The 18697-nt window shown below is 46.7% G+C and overlaps 1 protein-coding gene across 2 annotated transcripts in view; it reads left to right on the forward strand.

Annotated features, from left to right (window-relative positions):
- LOC126191402 (uncharacterized) overlaps positions 1-18697 on the forward strand; it is a 460945-nt gene that overhangs the window by 203921 nt on the left and 238327 nt on the right. For both annotated transcript variants that reach the window (XM_049932267.1, XM_049932268.1), the window contains exon 3: positions 2999-3152. In XM_049932267.1, the coding sequence (XP_049788224.1) occupies positions 3000-3152 (153 nt within the window). In that variant the 5' untranslated portion in view covers position 2999. The remainder of the gene's footprint in view (positions 1-2998; positions 3153-18697) is intronic.

Raw genomic sequence — 18697 nt, forward strand, 5'->3', positions numbered from 1 at the left:
ACTCTTCTAACTGCCATCTGGTTTCTGTACAAATTGTAAATAGCCTTTCGCTCCCTGTATTTTACCCCTGCCACCTTTAGAGTCATAACTATAAGCAATATTGTATTCAGAATATTCATGTTTGCTACGGTCGGCTCACCAGTAATACTTCGTGTTTCACGATGCGCTTCGTGCAGGTCGCTGTATGGAGATTCACGAGGATTCCCAACAGGCGAAAGGGAAAGTAGAGGAGCCGCGTGTGTTGACAGCGCACGTCGTGCGTCCTCTCGTCGCCCCACCCCCCTGCCCCGCCCTATCAGCAGCCGAGTCACGCCGGCTGCCGACATATTCGGAAGGCGGCCGCCGTTGGGTGGCTAATAACCCGGTATTAGTTACGCAGCGAGGAACAGTCGGCCCGCCATAAGACGCGTGGGCGCTCGTCCAACCGACGCCCGCTCCGCACATCGACACGCTCCGTTCCTGTCCGTTAGGGCTTTTAAACTCCCCAACTCTTACAGCACACACGTCCTGGACCGCCAACGGTGTCGCAGGAAATATTCTCGCTTAGGATCCCACATTTCGTAAATTTGCACTACTGGCCATTAAAATTGCTACACCAAGAAGAAATGCAGATGATAAACGAGTATTCATTGGACAAATATATTGTACTAGAACTGACATGTGATTACATTTTCACGCAATTTGGGTGCATAGATCCTGAGAAATCAGTACCCAGAACAACCACCTATGGCCGTAATAACGGCCTTCGTACGCCTGGGCATTGAGTCAGACAGAGCTTGGATGGCGTGTACAGGTACAGCTGCCCTTGCAGCTTCAAAACGATACCACAGTTCATCAAGAGTAGTGACTGGCTCGTTATGACGAGCCAGTTGCTCGGCCATCATTGACCAGACGTTTTCAATTGGTGACAGATCTAGAAAATGTGCTGGCCAGGGCAGCAGTCGAACATTTTCTGTATCCAGAAAGGCCAGTGCAGGACCTGTACCTGCGGTCGTGCATTATCCTGCTGAAATGTAGGGTTTCGCAGGGATCGAATGAAGGGTAGAGCCACGGGTCGTAACACATCTGCAATGTAACGTCCACTGTTCAGAGTGCCGTCAATGCGAACAAGACGCAACCGAGACGTGTAACCAACGGCACCCCATACCATCACGCCGGGTGATACGCCAATATGGCGATGACGAATACACGGTTCCAATTTACGTTCACCGCGATGTCGCCAAACACGGATGCGACCATCATGATGCTGTAAACACAGCCTGCATTCATCCGAAAAAATGACGTTCTGCCATTCGTGCACCCAGGTTCGTCGTTGAGTACACCATCGCTGGCGCTCCTGTCAGTGATGGAGCGTCAAGGGTAACCGCAGCCATGGTCTCCGAGCTGATAATCCATGCTGGTGCAAACGTCGTCGAACTGTTCGTCCAGATGGTTGTCGTCCTGCAAACGTCCCTATCTGTTGACTCAGGGATAGAGACGTGGCTGCACGATCCGTTACAAACATGCGGATATGATGCATGTCATCTCGACTGCTAGTGATACGAGGCTGTTGGGATCCAGCGCGGTGTTCCTTATTATCCTCCTGAACCCACCGATTCCATATTCTGCTATGGATCGCGACCAACTTTAACAGCAATCGCGATAGGCTACAATCCGACCTTTATCAAAGTCGGAAACGTGATGGTACGAATTTCTCCTCCTTACACGAGGCATCACAACAATGTTTCAGAAGGTAACACCGGTCAACTGCTGTTTGCGTTTGAGAAATCGTTTGGAAACTTTCCTCATGTCAGCACGTTGTAAGTGTCGCCACCGGCGCCAACCTTGTGTGAATGCTCTGAAAAGCTAATAATTTGCATATCACAGCATCTTCTTCCTGACGGTTAAATTTCGCGTCTGTAGCACGTAATCTTCGTGATGTAGCAATTTTAATGGTCAGTAGTGTATAATGGCTTCTTTTATATTGATGTAATCGATTAATGAGAAGTTTTACTCAAGTATTTGCAACCCCTAATGAACAAATTGTGATGGCAAAGCCCAACGCAATTGGAAGATTCTGGACTCTGCTTCTTCGCACATATAATGACACCTTGGCATTCTCGTTTTAACTCCTGAGAAAGATGGCTTTGACCGCAGTCAAAAACCGAGAATTTTCAGTCAATGGCACATCCTGAGAGCCCAGGAATTTCTGTTAAGAGCGTAGGCACCCGCGACCAGAGTACGTCAACAGGAAAGTTCTCTGGTTATGATGCCGCGTTCATTTGTAAAATGTCATTGAATATACCCGACGTCTCGGCCGTGGAGGCAGTGGCGTTCCTTTGTGTCTACTCGAAAGTTCTTATAAGCAGTATCCGTTGGCATTTTAAGTTTCGCCTCATCTTCGTGAGTGGATTTTCATGAAACTTACCACAGCGTTAGGGCGCAGTTCAACGCACGCGAGTACGGCAAACAGTTCTTCAACACTACGAGCCGTTTCGTGTTTTGTGTGTCGAGCTGGTATGTTTAGGATCTCTGTTATGACGACTTTACTTTCACCTGGGTCCACAGTTGCTAAAAGTTTTCAAAATGAGTTCATCCTGCCTGCAACTAGGGTTTTTGCTTCTTTTCTGTACTATCTTATTGGCTGGAATATAGGAAAATGTAAGTACAGAGATTGTGGAAGAAGCCATAAAAAGAATGAGATCTTCACTCTGCGACGGAGCGTGCGCTGATGTGAAACTTCCTGGCAGATTAAAACTGTGTGCCGGACCGAGACCCGAACTCGGGGCCTTTGCATTTCGCGGGCAAGTGCTCTACCATCTGAGCTACCCAAGCACGACTCAGGCTCCGTCCTCATAGCTTTACTTCTGCCAGCACCTCGTCTCCTACCTTTCGAACTGTATAGAAGAACTGCGGCAGAGACGCAACGGTCTTCCCGGGGTCCGCACACCCCGGCTCGTGCCGTCGCGACTGCTGCGGCCGCCAGACTGTGACGGCGGGTGTGCTTCTTGTGCCGCAGGATGCTGAAGCACGTGCAGCTGAGCCCGTTCCGGTCGCGCTCCGACACGCTGAGCCTCAGCTCGACCGCCAGCTACTCCAGCCTGGGCAGCCCGGAGCCGCTGCTCTCCAGCCGCTCATCTTCCTACTCCAGCCTGAGCGAGGCCTCGCCCGCGGTGAGTACCTGCCGCGCTTAGCTTACCTACCACAACTACCTGCCTGTATCTACTAGCTCCGTGACTTTTCCCCTGCAGAGGCACTAAGCCTGCCGCATTACTGCTTCTGGATGGCCGACTATAGTATGACACATTAGCGTCCAATGTTCCTGTAGCTAGTACACTCTGCGTCAATACACAGACCCGTACTCGTAGTATTACGGTATATTGATAATTTTTACTTATGGACAGAACAGAAACCAAAACATTGCATTGAAACAAGCGTTCAATTCATAGTGCTGTTGAATGTGGACTAAAAACCACAAATTGGCATTCATAAGAAGGAGAACAACACCAGAATTCAACAGGAGCGTAATATGTAAGAAATTGTCCACGCAATCTGCCACTGATGATGCCTTGCAGCAAATAAAGGCGAAACGCGTATGGCACTAAAACTGTGTTTTATTCAGTTGCTGTCAGACGGTCCATAAGTAAAAATTATCAATGTACCGTAATATTACACGCAACTGAGGAAGACAGGACTACAAAAGCTGAAGATGTCCGTACTCGTAGATTTTTCAGTTGCAAGGTACAATCTACAGGGTGTTTTTAAATTTTTAAATTTTAATTCCACATTAATATTATAATTGCAAAGGTAACTCTGTTACCTTTTCGCGACTATACCGCCGAAACGATTTCAGCGAAATTAAGCGTGGAAATAGCTTGAACCATGAGGACCCGCCAGGACAGCAGAGAGCGCTAACGCGCCGCTTCCTGGACTCGGGTAGGAGCGCCGGCCCCGGATCGAATCCGCCCGGCGGATTAACGACGACGGCCGGTGTGCCGGCCGGCCTGGATGTTGTTTTTAGGCGGTTTTTCACATCCTGCTAGGTGAATACCGGGCTGGTCCCCACGTCCCGCCTCAGTTCCACGACTCGCAGACATCTGAATCACATTCACACTATTTGACGATTTACACTAGACGCAGACAGCTAGGGTACACTGATTCCATCCAGGGGGGTACGAAGTGGCGGCAGGAAGAGCATCTGGCCACCCCTTAATATTGACATGCCAAATCCGTTGTAACCATGGCCGACCCTGTGTAACCGCGGGACAAGGCGCAAGCGATAGATACATAGCTTGAACCATGAGGATGAACATAGGCTACTTTGGAAGGCAAGGGAAAAAGACCGGCCGCCAAGAAAGTAAGCTGCGGTATGGAATATATTATCCCTTATTACACCAGTGAACATAAACCACCGTAAAAATTATTAAATTTGTTGTGTAATGTACAGCTACTCAGACAGCACAACGCATGGATGCCCATCATCCTCTGCACACATCACGTGACGACAACGCAGCACATTCTGCGTCGTCGTCCGCTGGGGCAGTTGGTGGGGGCAGGGGCGCTCACATCGCGAGCTATTCTTACCCAAACAGCCAGACACTTTGGGGCAGCTCATGTTATTGCACATACAATAGCTTACTTAATCACCATCAAAAAGCTACTGATATGCGAACGCACCTGCCAGTAACAGCTAGTTAAACATGCAATAAGGTCCATTCTCTTTTATAATTATCACTTGTTATCCATTTATTATAGCCGGCCGGAGTGGCCGAGCGGTTCTAGGCGCTACAGTCTGGTACCGCGCCACCGCTACGGTCGCAGGTTCGAATCCTGCCTCGGGCATGGATGTGTGTGATGTCCTTAGGTTAGTTAGGTTTAAGTAGTTCTAGGGGACTGATGACCTCAGAAGTTGAGTCCGATAGTGCTCAGAGCCATTTGAACCATTTTTATTACATGTACTGGCCGCTTAGCTTTGCTGGACTATTCTCAACAGGTTACTATCTCCCCGATGAGGACGTGGGTCTGTACTACAGGAAAGCACTGCCCAAAGTTCCGTTAATTAATTATGGAATTTACCACAGCATCAGTAGTTTACTCTGCTCCTACAGTGCTCTTACTGCTACTGTACCTATTTTTTCTAATTACTGAGTGCTGTTCCAAATAGAACTACTCGTAGTACAGTAAATGGAAGCAAGGACAGCATCTGATTATACGGCAACTCCAGTTCGCAGTGTGTTCAGTCCATCCCGAAGACAAATGGTTCAAATGGCTCTGAGCACTATGGGACTCAACACCTGAGGTCATCAGTCTCCTAGAATTTAGAACTACTTAAACCTAACTAACCTAAGGACATCACACACATCCATGCCCGAGGCAGGATTCGAACCTGCGACCGTAGCAGTCGCGCGGATTCCAGACTGTAGCGGCTAAAACGGCTCGGCCACCCTGGCCGGCAACCCGAAGACAACCAGCCCACGTGTGATGGCGGTCCTGTCGGAAGCCACCCCCTTACTCCGATCCCCTTTGAGAGACACGAAAGGCAGCATCGATCGCATATCCCAGCTTCCATCTTCTTCGTGACGTTTGAGGTGTGCTCCAGGTGTGACTGACGAACCAGATTTTCCGCTGGTGCAGATTACAGTCCGTTTTTGAGCTGTCATATTTGTACCACTCACTGTTGCTGCCCTAAGTTACGTATTTTATTACCTAGCATCTTTAAGATTGCTAGATTGTCTTCATCGTTTGTCGGTTGCTTTGGATCATGAGTATAAAATTGTCTTGTTTTTTCTTTCATTACAACCTCAGTAAGAACGGGACACTCAAATATAACACGTTGTGTGGTGCATAGACGTGCATGACAGTGACACTCTTCTCATCCCGGCCGTTGTGGCTGAGCTGGTCTAGGCGCTTCAGTCCGGAACCGTGCTGTGCTACGGTCGCAGGTTCGAATCCTGCCTCGGGTATGGATGTGTGTGATGTCTTTAGGTTAGTTAGGTTTAAGTAGTTCTAAGTCCAGAGGACTGATGACCTCAGTTGGTGAGTCCCATAGTGCTTAGAGCCATTTGAACCATTTGACCTCTTCTCATTCCTTTTTCCGCATTATGTATAGGTACGCATGGTGCGGCTGTGGTTTGTGACATAATGGTTCTACATCTACATCTATATTTATACTCCGCAAGCCACCCAACGGTGGGTGGCGGAGGGCACTTTATGTGCCACTGTCATTACCTCCCTTTCCTGTTCCAGTCGCGTATGGTTCGCGGGAAGAACGACTGCCGGAAAGCCTCCGTGCGCGCTCGAATCTCTCTAATTTTACATTCGTGACCTCCTCGGGAGCTATAAGTAGGGGGGAAGCAATATATTCGATACCTCATCCAGAAACGCACCCTCTCGAAACCTGGACAGCAAACTACACTGCGATGCAGAGCGCCTCTCTTGCAGAGTCTGCCACTTGAGTTTGCTAAACATCTCCGTAACGCTATCACGCTTGCCAAATAACCCTGTGACGAAACGCGCCGCTCTTCTTTGGATCTTCTCTATCTCCTCTGTCAACCCGACCTGGTACGTATCCCACATTGATGAGCAATACTCAAGTATAGGTCGAACGAGTGTTTTGTAAGCCAACTGCTTTGTTTATGGACTGCATTTTCTAAGGACTCTCCCAATGAATCTCAACCTGGCACCCACCTTACCAACAATTAATTTTATATGATCATTCCACTTCAAATCATTCCGTACGCATACTCCCAGATATTTTACAGAGGTAACTGCTACCAGTGTTTGTTCCGCTATCATATAATCATACAATAAAGGATCCTTCTTTCTATGTATTCGCAATTCATTACATTTGTCTATGTTAAGTGTCAGTTGCCACTCCCTGCCTATCCGCTGGAGATCTTCCTGCATTTCGCTGCAATTTTCTAATGCTGCAACTTCTCTCTATACTACAGGATCATCTGCGAAAAGCCGCATGGATCAGACACTTGCTTGAAAATAAAATGAAAATTAAAACGCTTGCAGCCGTCAGATGTTTTATCTGTGATGTTTCACAAGGTATTTTCAATGTGTTTTTACTTATGTGTGGGTAGAGTCAATCTAAACAAAGACTGCTCAAAAGAGTCGCTATCTTGATGGAAATCGTGACTCTTTCCCACTAGTAATATCACGTTCTTCAAAATGTAATTTAACACATCCAGTCGAGAGAGCGAATTTAGTGCAAGTGTAGTCCAGCAGAAGCAGAAAGAAATGCCCCTAGCAGCAGGTAGTTCCGAGGTTCTGACGTGGTATGTCGGCCCTCGGGGAATATTGGAATTCTCTGTATAGCAGTGAGCCACACTAGTAAGGTGTCTGACGAAACGTGCCTTTCTTTGCGGTACGAGATGTGACCACAAGAGTGGCAGCCACGATCCGGGCCGAAGGTCGGCGCGCCTGTCGGCTGCCGGACCTCGGCGGCTAGCTGGCCGGCTGCGGGCGCGAGTTCGTTGCTCTGCTGCCGCGGCGGACCGCCGAGTGGGCGTCGGCCCCCACCAGCTGCTCCGACCGCGCCCTCTGCGCGGCTACTGGGCGCTCCGTACCGCGGCCGGTAGGGAAACCCGCCATCACAGAGCTTCTGTACGGCGCCCTTACTCTGACCTCTCGAGCTATTCTACTTTCCAGTTTATCTACCGTATTATTTATTCGAAAATGTAACCTGATCAGTTGAAGGAAGGCAGTCAAGGTTGGAGCAGATTAAAACTGCGTGCCGGACCGAGACTCGAACTCGGGACCTTTGCCTTTCGCTGGCAAGTGCTCTACCAACTGAGCTACCCAAGCACGACTCACGCCCCGTCCTCACAGCTTTACTTCTGCCAGTATCTCGTCTCCTACCTTCCAAACTTTACAGAAGCTCTCTGCGCAATGGTCCCATGTTCGAGTCTCGGTCCGGCACACAGTTTTAATCTGCCAGGAAGTTTCATATCAGCGCACACTTCGCTGCAGAGTGAAAATCTCATTCAAGGTTGGAGCATTTCTCCGATGTTTTTCAACGTCTACACTGGGCAAGCAGTAACGGAAACCAAAGAGAAATTTGAACAGGGTATTCACATTTAGAATGGAACCCTCCAGGGTAGCCGAGAGCGCTGACGCGCTGCTTCCTGGACTCGGGTAGGCGCGCCGGCCCCGGATCGAATTAACGACAACAGCTGGTGGTGCCGGCCAGCCTGGATGTGATTTTTAGGCGGTTTTCCACATCCTAATAGGTGAATACCGGGCTGGTCCCCACGTCCCGCCTCAGTTCCACGACTCGCAGACATCTGAAACACATTCACACTATTTCACGACATACACTGGACGCAGACAGCTCGGGTCCACTACTTCCGTCCCAGAGAGTACGGGGTGGTGGCAGGAAGGGCACCTGGCGACCCCTTAAAATTAACCGTGCCAATTCCGTACTTCACGCTGCCGAACCTGCGCACAATGCGGGATAAAGGCGGTATCAAAATAAAAAGAAAAGAATTCATGTTTAGAAAGGAGATATAAAAACTTAGCGATTACTTCGTAATTCCACTAGAGACGGCAAAGGACTGGCAAGAGCGGGTGAATGAAATCGATGGTGTTTTGGAAATATGTTGTAGGTTGAAGATCAACAAAAGTGAAACAAGGTTCAAAAAATGGCTCTGAGCACTATGGGACTCAACTGCTGAGGTCATTAGTCCCCTAGAACTTAGAACTACTTAAACCTAACTAACCTAAGGACATCACAAACATCCATGCCCGAGGCAGGATTCGAACCTGCGACCATAGCGGTCTTGCGGTTCCAGACTGCAGCGCCTTTAACCGCACGGCCACTTCGGCCGGCGTGAAACAAGGGTCCAGAATGTAATTTTCACTCTGTAGCGGAGTGTCCGCTGATATGAAACTTCCTGGCAGATTAAAACTGTATGCCGGACCGAGACTCGAACTCGGGACCTTTGCCTTTCGCGTGCAAGTGCTCTACCAGCTGAGCTACCCAAGCACGACTCCGGCAGGAGATCTTCTCTGATGTTTGGAAGGTAGGAGACCGGGAACTGGCTGAAGTAAAGCTGTGAGGACGGGGCGGGAGTCGTGCTTGGGAAACTTGCCCGCGACACGCAAAGGTCCCGAGTTCGTGTCTCGGTGTGCAACACATTGTTAATCTGCCAGTAAGTTTTAAAACAGGGGTAACGAAATGTAGTCGAATTAAATCAAGTAATGTTGACATGATTAGATTAGAAAACTTGACACTAATAGCAAAAAATGAATTTTGCTGTTTGGGAAGCAAAGTAACTGAAGTTCGTAGAAACAGAGATGATAGAGACTGGCAATAGCAAGAATGGCGTTTTCGAGAAAGACTAATTAACAACATAGTATATAAGTTAGGCAGCTAGCAAGTCTTTTTCTGAAGGCAAATAGTTCAGACGATGAAAGAGAAGAGTTTTGAAATGTGGTGATACAGAAGAATGTTGAAAATTACCTTTGTAGATTGAATAACTAATAAGGGGGTACTGAATAAAATTGTCGGAAAAAGAAATTTGTGTCACAATTTAACTGAAAGAAATGATTGATTGATAGGACACATCCGGAGGTATCAATAAATGGTCAGTTTGGTAATGGAAGGTAGTTTGGGAGGTTAAAAAAGTAAAAAAGAGTAGACCTGAATACAGTAAGCTGGTTTAAATGGATGCTTGCACAGGATAGTCTAGCGTCGAGAGCTGCGGCAAACCAGTCTTCGGACTGAAGACCACATAAAATACACAACATCAATAACAACACCAACAACCTGAATCACATTACATCTTATATCAGATCGGGATTTTACAGTTCCACTACTTTCTACGCCACACTCCCTTAGTAATCGATCACTTTAATGTGAAAGATAGTAATTAAATAACAGTAACAGAATAAAAAAGATTTGAAACAAGGTTTGAATTTGTCTTGTGTCATTCGAAATAATAGTTTTGTCTAACACGACAACCAATACTACTACTGTGATATGGGAAACATGCTGATGGAAGAAGGAAGGATGATGAGGAAAATTTTTGTCCCCTCCCAAAAGGAGGACGTAAAGCAACAAACAGTTTGTCACACCTGAATAGAGACATTAGGAAACGAAAATTGAAATGTTTTGGACATGTTCAAAGACTCCCGGAAAGACGTACTGAAAGACTCCCAACAATGAGGCGTACGCACAAGATTGTGACACCCGTCGGAAAATTGAAGAACGTGTTATGGAACCAAAAAATACCTCGAGAAAGTCCATAGAGAAGCAGTGGAAGTAGAAGACATGAATTTGTTCAGTCAAGTGGAAAAGCGTCGTGTCGTGCAGCGAGAGAATGAGGTTCCAAACAAAACCAGGAAGCAAGTGAACGGGCAGACCGTTTCGCTGCGTACGGACGAGTTTTACCCATAATCAACAGTTTTATAAACTATTTCTTTTTCCTGTTGTATCTGCAGCTGTCCTTTGTAGCACATTCCTCCTCAGAAAAAAATTAGGAACTTTCGCTTTCTGTATCATTCCTACATCTGTCACCGATTAAATGTAACGCAGACGTTCTGTTCGCAAATACTTTCTCCCTCAGTCTGGTGTACTCCGCTTCCAACTGCGTATTCACAGGATAGTCCCCGAAATCGGCAAGTAATCCCGAGGACCAGAACAGCCAGCCAGAATACCGACTGCTTTGTGGCGGACTCTTGTGAGCTGCGTGGGTCTCCAGCGAGCGGCATACGGCGCGAGCGGTCGCAGCGACGCGCGAAGAAGGAAACGCCAGCGTGGCGCAGAGCAGCGCCTCCGACCCTCTTAATGCGTCCAATTAAGAGCTGCTTTTTGTGACGGCTCGCGACCTCGCTTCCTGGCGCCAACACAGCTCTGTGACTCCTCCGGACGGGCGTCAGACGAAAGCCGACGCCCATAAAACGTACGAGTAGCGCATCATTATCAAAAGGCTGCAGTGTGTCGATTCCTCGTGTAGTAGATTGACAGAATGATCTCTGCGACACAGAACGAGTCCGACATCTTTTGTCGCTTCTCTGATTAGAACACACGGTGTGAACGATTCGGTCGTCAGATGTGGACGGATTAATTTCGTTCTACATAAAGTTGATGCGGTACTTCCAAGAAATTTGGCCACTGCTCGAGAAACGTTCTTGAGCAACTGTGGAATTTCGCATTCAGTGACAAGAGTAATTGAAAATATTCAGATTGTCCCATTTATCTCGAACCCGCAAATTACCTTTTTGTTCTGAATCGTAACTCTTCCTGACTGGTGTGATGCAACCTTCACGAATTCATCTCCTGTGTCATCCTGTTCATCTCATAGTATCACTTGCAACCTACTGTACGTCCTCATTTACTTGCTGGGAATATTCCGATATCTGTCTTCTTCTACAGTTTTTAGCCTCTACAGCCCCCTCTAGTACCATCAGAGTCCTTCCCTGATGTCTTAACAGATGTCCTATTGTCATACTGCCCCTTCTTCTGGTCAATGTTTGCCATCTACTCCTTTCCTGGCCAGTTCTGCGGAGAACCTCCTCATTACTTGCCTTATAAGTCCGCCTAATTTTCAACATTCGTTTCTATCACTACATCTCAAATGCTCCGATTCTCTTCCGATTTTCCCCACAGCACATGTCTCACTGCCATACAGTGCTGTGCTCCAGACGTACATTCTCTAGAATTTCTTTCTCAGATTAAGACATATGTTCGATACTATCAGATTTCTCTTGTTCAGGAATGCCCTTTTTGCCAGTGCAAGTCTGCTCTTTATGTCCTCCTTGCTCCATCATCCATCATAGGTTATTTTGCTGAATAGGTAGCAGAATTCCGTAATGCCATCTACTTCGGGATCACCAATCCAGATGTTAAGTTTCTCGCTGTTCTTATTTCTTCTCCTCTCATTACTTTCATCTTCGATTTACTCTAAATACATATTCTGTATTCATTAGGCTGTTCATAGCATTCAACAATGGCTCTGAGCACTATGCGACTTAACTTCTGAGGTCATCAGTCGCCTAGAACTTAGAACTAATTAAACCTAACTAACCTAAGGACATCACACACATCCATGAGCATTTAACAGATCCTGTAATTCTTCTTCACTTTCACTGAGGATAGCAATGTCACCACGATTTTCATTGACATCCTTTCACTTCGAACTTTAATCCCACTTTTCAATCTTTAGTTTATGTCCTCAACTGCTTCTTGGATGCAGAGATTGGACAGTAGGTGCGAAAGACTACCTCCCTGTCCTACACCCTTAGTAGTCCGAGCTCTTCGTTCTTGGCCTTCCAATCATATTGTTCACTCTTGGTAGTTTTACATATTGCATATTATCTATCTTTCCCTAGAACTTACTCCAATTTTCCCAAGAATTTCTAACATCTTACACCATTTTTCGCTGTCGAAAGCTTTTTGCAGGTCGGTAAATCCTTCGATTTACTCTCAATACATATTCTGTATTCATTAGACTGATCACAGCATTCAACAATGGCTCTGAGCACTATGCGCCTTAACTTCTGAGGTCATCAGTCGCCTAGAACTTAGAACTAATTAAACCTAACTAACCTAAGGACATCACACACATCCATGAGCATTTGATTTTTCTTTTCAGTCTTGCTTGCATAATCAACCGCAACGCCAGGACTCTTTCTTTGGTGCCTTTATATATCCTACAGCCAAACTGACCTCACTTTTCTTTTTGATTCTTCTGCATATTACTCTTGTCAGCAACTTGGATGCATGAGCTGTTAAGCTGTTTGTGCGATAATACTCGCACTTGTAGGCTCTTGTAGTCTTCGGAATTGTGTGTATGATGTTTTTCTGAAAACACTTTTTTTATACAGAAGCAAAATAAAAAACGTATCAAGCAAATTTTGTCTAGCTACCAGGCGCACAGTAATCAGCATGACGCTTTTTTGTAACTTCGTTCGTCGCGACGATATTAACAGTATTACGTCTTTTTTAAACAGGACCCTATATTTTTTTTTACTCGGTAATCCACTTCCTGTCTTCAAGACCTGTTTCAAAACGTGTGGCAGTGTACCATTTGCGTAAACATGACATTGCATAAAACGTAATTGGAAAATGATTTTTACGTACCTCCATATATTGTAGCAGAAATAAAATAAAAATAGCCATAGTTTAACTGTTCTCGCAAAGTTTTCCCCTTGATTGTAAAGCAAATGACGGTAATGGGAGTCCTATCATAAATATTTCTTATTGGCAACCCCCTGTCCCAGTACTAGCGTGCCATGTATTTGGCTGAAAAAACCGGGTCGGATTTCGGATGGTCCACTCTAAACTTCGAAATAGAAATTAATTTCAAACAGCTCCAAATTACCACTGTACACGTATTCGAAAAGCCAGCTGTTCAGATCCATCTGGTTTCCCTATAGCGCTTAAGGTCAATGTGACGGCTGTTCTTTTGAAAATGACGCTCCTAATTTGCTTCCTGAAGCCAAACTGGTGCTCGATCTGTAACGATCTCCTTGTCGGCGAGACATTAAATCTTCAGGAAAATATCGAGACTAGCGATACTCTCACAATGTCGTATAGTGCCGCTTCCCACTCCCCAACTCCCAGCTCGCTGGTATGTGACTGTAAGGGATGTACGGTAATACAACGCCATGCCAGTGCACTTAAGCACGGAATGTAAGGTACAAGTAAATCAACAAATAAAAGTAAAAAGAGGAACAGATAAACTGCAAGGCAATCAGTTGTTCACTCATTCAAGAGACCTGTATCTTCTGGAGCTGTATGAAACATTCGTATGATCAGCTGATTAGTTCTCCTAAAAAAAAAATCTAATGGTCTGTCAGACGCCTCATTTCTTCTTATTATGACATACTTTATTCTTTGTACGCAAACAACACAATTTACATCAGCTATTGGAATCGATATGTGTTTACATCCTCTGAAAAACTCGTATTACAAATGTTCAAATGTGTGTGACTGCCTAAGGGACCAAACTGCTGAGGTCATAGGTCCCTATACTTACACACTACTTAAACTAACTTATGCTAAGAACAACACACACACCCACGCCGGAGGGAGAACTCGAACCTCCGTCGGGAGGAGCCGCGCAGTCCGTGACATGGCGCCTCAAACCGCGCGGTCACTCTGCTCGGCACTCCTATTACAGGGACGTTATTTACCTTTTTATATAATTTTCTGTCGTCTTTAAAACTTTCCACTGGCGATATTTAATTTGCATTTAATTTCTGAATTATGACTCAAGGCACCAAAATATAGATTTCGCTTCTGGTACAAAGCATTCGAAACGGAACGGTCACGAACTTTATGATGCCAAAGTGTGTGCCTGAGCAAGTGTGAAGTGCTGTTGCACATCCCCAGCAGGAGAGACTTGAAATTCTCGGGCGCGTGCGCATAACGCGTGTCATAACACTTGTTCGTCGCATCCATACTGCGTCTTAGGACGGGCATATAACCTCTCGCGATTGCTTCTTTTTCGTCTCGGATTATTTTACCTTCTAGCAAACGCTGCTTACTGCTTCTTGGTGGAGAAGGAAGGCCCGAGTTACACAAAGCGTGCACGCTTCAGGTAAGCGGGCGTATCTCCGCGATAAGCGCGCTCCACTTTCACTGGCGGCCAGTGGTCGGTGCAGCGAGATGCCACAACAACCCTGCTCGTTGGCTGCCGGTGCGTTGCAGTGGCTGTCAGCAGCCGCCGCGGAGAAAGTGGGAACAGGAAGAGGCGGGGACTCAATTAAGCAACGCCCTTCATTGTCTAGGGCCATCCTTTCCTCGCTGCTGGCGAGTGAGCTTCTTAATTACTGGGGGGCGGCTTTCTTTCGTATGGAGTAGGAGTAACAGTCGCGTGTAGGTGCACAGTAGCGAAGTGTGCCTGGCACAGCTGACGCTTTTCATTCTGTTACCGATCTTATCTATGCAGTGCGGTTGCCCCCGGCCCCCACCCTCAACTCTCTCTCTCTCTCTCTGTCTCTCTCTCTCTCTCTCTGTCTCTCTCTCTCTCTGTGTGTGTGTGTGTGTGTGTGTGTGTGTGTGTGTGTTTGTTTGTTTGTGTGTGTGTGTGTGTGTGTGTGTGTGTGTGTGTGTGAGTGAGAGAGAGAGAGAGAGAGAGAGAGAGAGAGTGAGGAGTGAGTGTTGTTGTTGTTGTGGTCTTCAGTCCTCAGACTGGTTTGATGCAGCTCTCCATGCCACTCTATCCTGTGCAAGCTTCTTCATCTCCCAGTACTTACTGCAGCCTACATCCTTCTGAATCTGCTTAGTGTACTCATCTCTTGGTCTACCTCTACGATTTTTACCCTCCACGCTTCCCTCCAATACTAAGTTGGTGATCCCTTGATGCCTCAGAACATGTCCTACCAACCGACCCCTTCTTCTAGTCAGGTTGTGCAACAAACTCGTCTTCTCCCCAATTCTATTCAATATCTCCTCGTTAGTTATGTGATCTACCCATCTACACTCCTGGAAATTGAAATAAGAACACCGTGAATTCATTGTCCCAGGAAGGGGAAACTTTATTGACACATTCCTGGGGCCAGATACATCACATGATCACACTGACAGAACCACAGGCACATAGACACAGGCAACAGAGCATGCACAATGTCGGCACTATTACAGTGTATATCCACCTTTCGCAGCAATGCAGGCTGCTATTCTCCCATGGAGACGATCGTAGAGATGCTGGATGTAGTCCTGTGGAACGGCTTGCCATGCCATTTCCACCTGGCGCCTCAGTTGGACCAGCGTTCGTGCTGGACGTGCAGACCGCGTGAGACGACGCTTCATCCAGTCCCAAACATGCTCAATGGGGGACAGATCCGGAGATCTTGCTGGCCAGGGTAGTTGACTTACACCTTCTAGAGCACGTTGGGTGGCACGGGATACATGCGGACGTGCATTGTCCTGTTGGAACAGCAAGTTCCCTTGCCGGTCTAGGAATGGTAGAACGATGGGTTCGATGACGGTTTGGATGTACCGTGCACTATTCAGTGTCCCCTCGACGATCACCAGTGGTGTACGGCCAGTGTAGGAGATCGCTCCCCACACCATGATGCCGGGTGTTGGCCCTGTGTGCCTCGGTCGTATGCAGTCCTGATTGTGGCGCTCACCTGCACGGCTCCAAACACGCATACGACCATCATTGGCACCAAGGCAGAAGCGACTCTCATCGCTGAGACGACACGTCTCCATTCGTCCCTCCATTCACGCCTGTCGCGACACCACTGGAGGCGGGCTGCACGATGTTGGGGCGTGAGCGGAAGACGGCCTAACGGTGTGCGGGACCGTAGCCCAGCTTCATGGAGACGGTTGCGAATGGTCCTCGCCGATACCCCAGGAGCAACAGTGTCCCTAATTTGCTGGGAAGTGGCGGTGCGGTCCCCTACGGCACTGCGTAGGATCCTACGGTCTTGGCGTGCATCCGTGCGTCGCTGCGGTCCGGTCCCAGGTCGACGGGCACGTGCACCTTCCGCCGACCACTGGCGACAACATCGATGTACTGTGGAGACCTCACGCCCCACGTGATGAGAAATTCGGCGGTACGTCCACCCGGCCTCCCACATGCCCACTATACGCCCTCGCTCAAAGTCCGTCAACTGCACATACGGTTCACGTCCACGCTGTCGCGGCATGCTACCAGTGTTAAAGACTGCGATGGAGCTCCGTATGCCACGGCAAACTGGCTGACACTGACGGCGGCGGTGCACAAATGCTGCGCAGCTAGCGCCATTCGACGGCCAACACCGCGGTTCCTGGTGTGTCCGCTGTGCCGTGCGTGTGATCATTGCTTGTACAGCCCTCTCGCAGTGTCCGGAGCAAGTATGGTGGGTCTGACACACCGGTGTCAATGTGTTCTTTTTTCCATTTCCAGGAGTGTAGTATTCAGCATTCTTCTGTAGCACCACATTTCGAAAGCTTCTATTCTCTTCTTGTCTAAACTATTTATCGTCCATGTTTCATTTCCATACATGGCTACACTCGTACAAATAATTTCAGAAACGACTTCCTAACACTTAAACCAATACTCGATGTTAACAAATTTCTCTTTTTCAGAAACGCTTTCCTTTCCTTGCCATTGCCAGTCTACGTTTTATATCCTCTCTACTTCGACCACCATCAGTTATTCTGCTCCCCAGATAGCAAAACTCCTTTACTGCTTTAAGTGTCTCATTGCCTAATCTAATTCCCTCAGCATCACCCGACTTAATTCGGCTACATTCCATATCCTCGTTTTGCTTTTGTTGATGTTCATCTTATACCCTCCTTTCAAGACACTGTCCATGCCGTTCAACTGCTCTTCCAAGTCCTTTGCTGTTTCTGACAGAATTACAATGTCATAGGCGAACCTCAAAGTTTTTATTTCTTCTCCATGGATTTTAATACCTACTCCGAACTTTTCTTTTGTTTCCTTTACTGCTTGCTAAATATACAGATTTAATAGCATCGGAGAGAGGTTACAACCCTGTCTTACTCCCTTCCCAACCACTGCTTCCCTTTCATGTCCCTCAACTCTTATAACTGCCATCTGGTTTCTGTACAAATTGTAAATAGCCTTTCGCTCCCTGTATTTTACCCCTGTCACCTTCAGAATTTGAAAGAGAGTATTCCAGTGAACATTGCCAATAGCTTTCTCTAAGTCTACTAATGCTAGAAATGAGTGATAAAGAGTGATAAAGAGAGAGAGAGAGAAAGGGAGAGAGAGAATTTGTCACTGCTGAACTACTCCTGCCTTTTATAGCTAGTGTGCGAAGATCGTTTTCAAAACATAGGAAGAATACGTTCCAGACACTTCAAATATTACTGCACGCAGCTTACTGCTACAAAAAATGTGCATAGTATGTATGTATTGGTAGTTTTCATTTCGTACGAGAACACTATATTAGTATCTCTCAGAGGTGGTAGTATGGACCAATACAAGAAGCAAATCTCTAGTAAACATTGGCTTTAAACTACCTATCGAGCTATGAGCACTAATTCATTTTCGCTACTATGAAACACGGCTCTTGTATTGAACAAGTGCTCACACCTCTTAAGATATGCATTTTAGAGCCCATGTTTATTTATTTCCTTTTTTTTTTGTCCATACTAGTATATACAGTTTTTGTGATGTTTAGTAGGTGTATATAAACGCAATCGAAGTTTTTCTATTAATAAAAACTACATTCCTTTAAATATAAAGGAGTGCTTCGGAACGCTTAAATTACTGTTTGTATTTGTGCCTACAACGCAAACTTCTTGTGCTCAGTAGGCCCCGTAGAGAGAAGTGGGGAAGTGCTTACGACACTGGACTGCAGTCGAAGGGTTCAAATCCCCGTCCGGGTATCCAGATGTAGGCTTTCAGTGATTTTCGTACATCGCTTTACGGATGCCATGGTTTCTCTGCTTGAAAAGGACACTACCACATGTTCATAAGAAGCCCCTCCAACATGACTTCCAGTCACACCAGAAACGACCAGAATGTGTGAGGAAACCTTGTCTCTACTACATAAGGCTCTCACGCTTGCTTAAGTAATGAAGAAAGATTAGAAATTCATTACAGGTTGTCAAAAGTTCGATATCAAATGAATAACAGATGAGAGGAAACAGAAGTAGGTGGCGCACAGGGGGATGGATACACAAAATATCGCTCTGAAAGGATTACTGAATGCATTGAACTACAGATCTTAGTTCTTAATAGATTATCTCAGGTCAGTTGTGCGACATGTAAAATTAAAGCAAAGGAATAATAACTCGGAAATT

Source organism: Schistocerca cancellata, chromosome 6 (assembly GCF_023864275.1).
Source record: "Schistocerca cancellata isolate TAMUIC-IGC-003103 chromosome 6, iqSchCanc2.1, whole genome shotgun sequence".
NCBI lineage: Eukaryota > Metazoa > Arthropoda > Insecta > Orthoptera > Acrididae > Schistocerca > Schistocerca cancellata.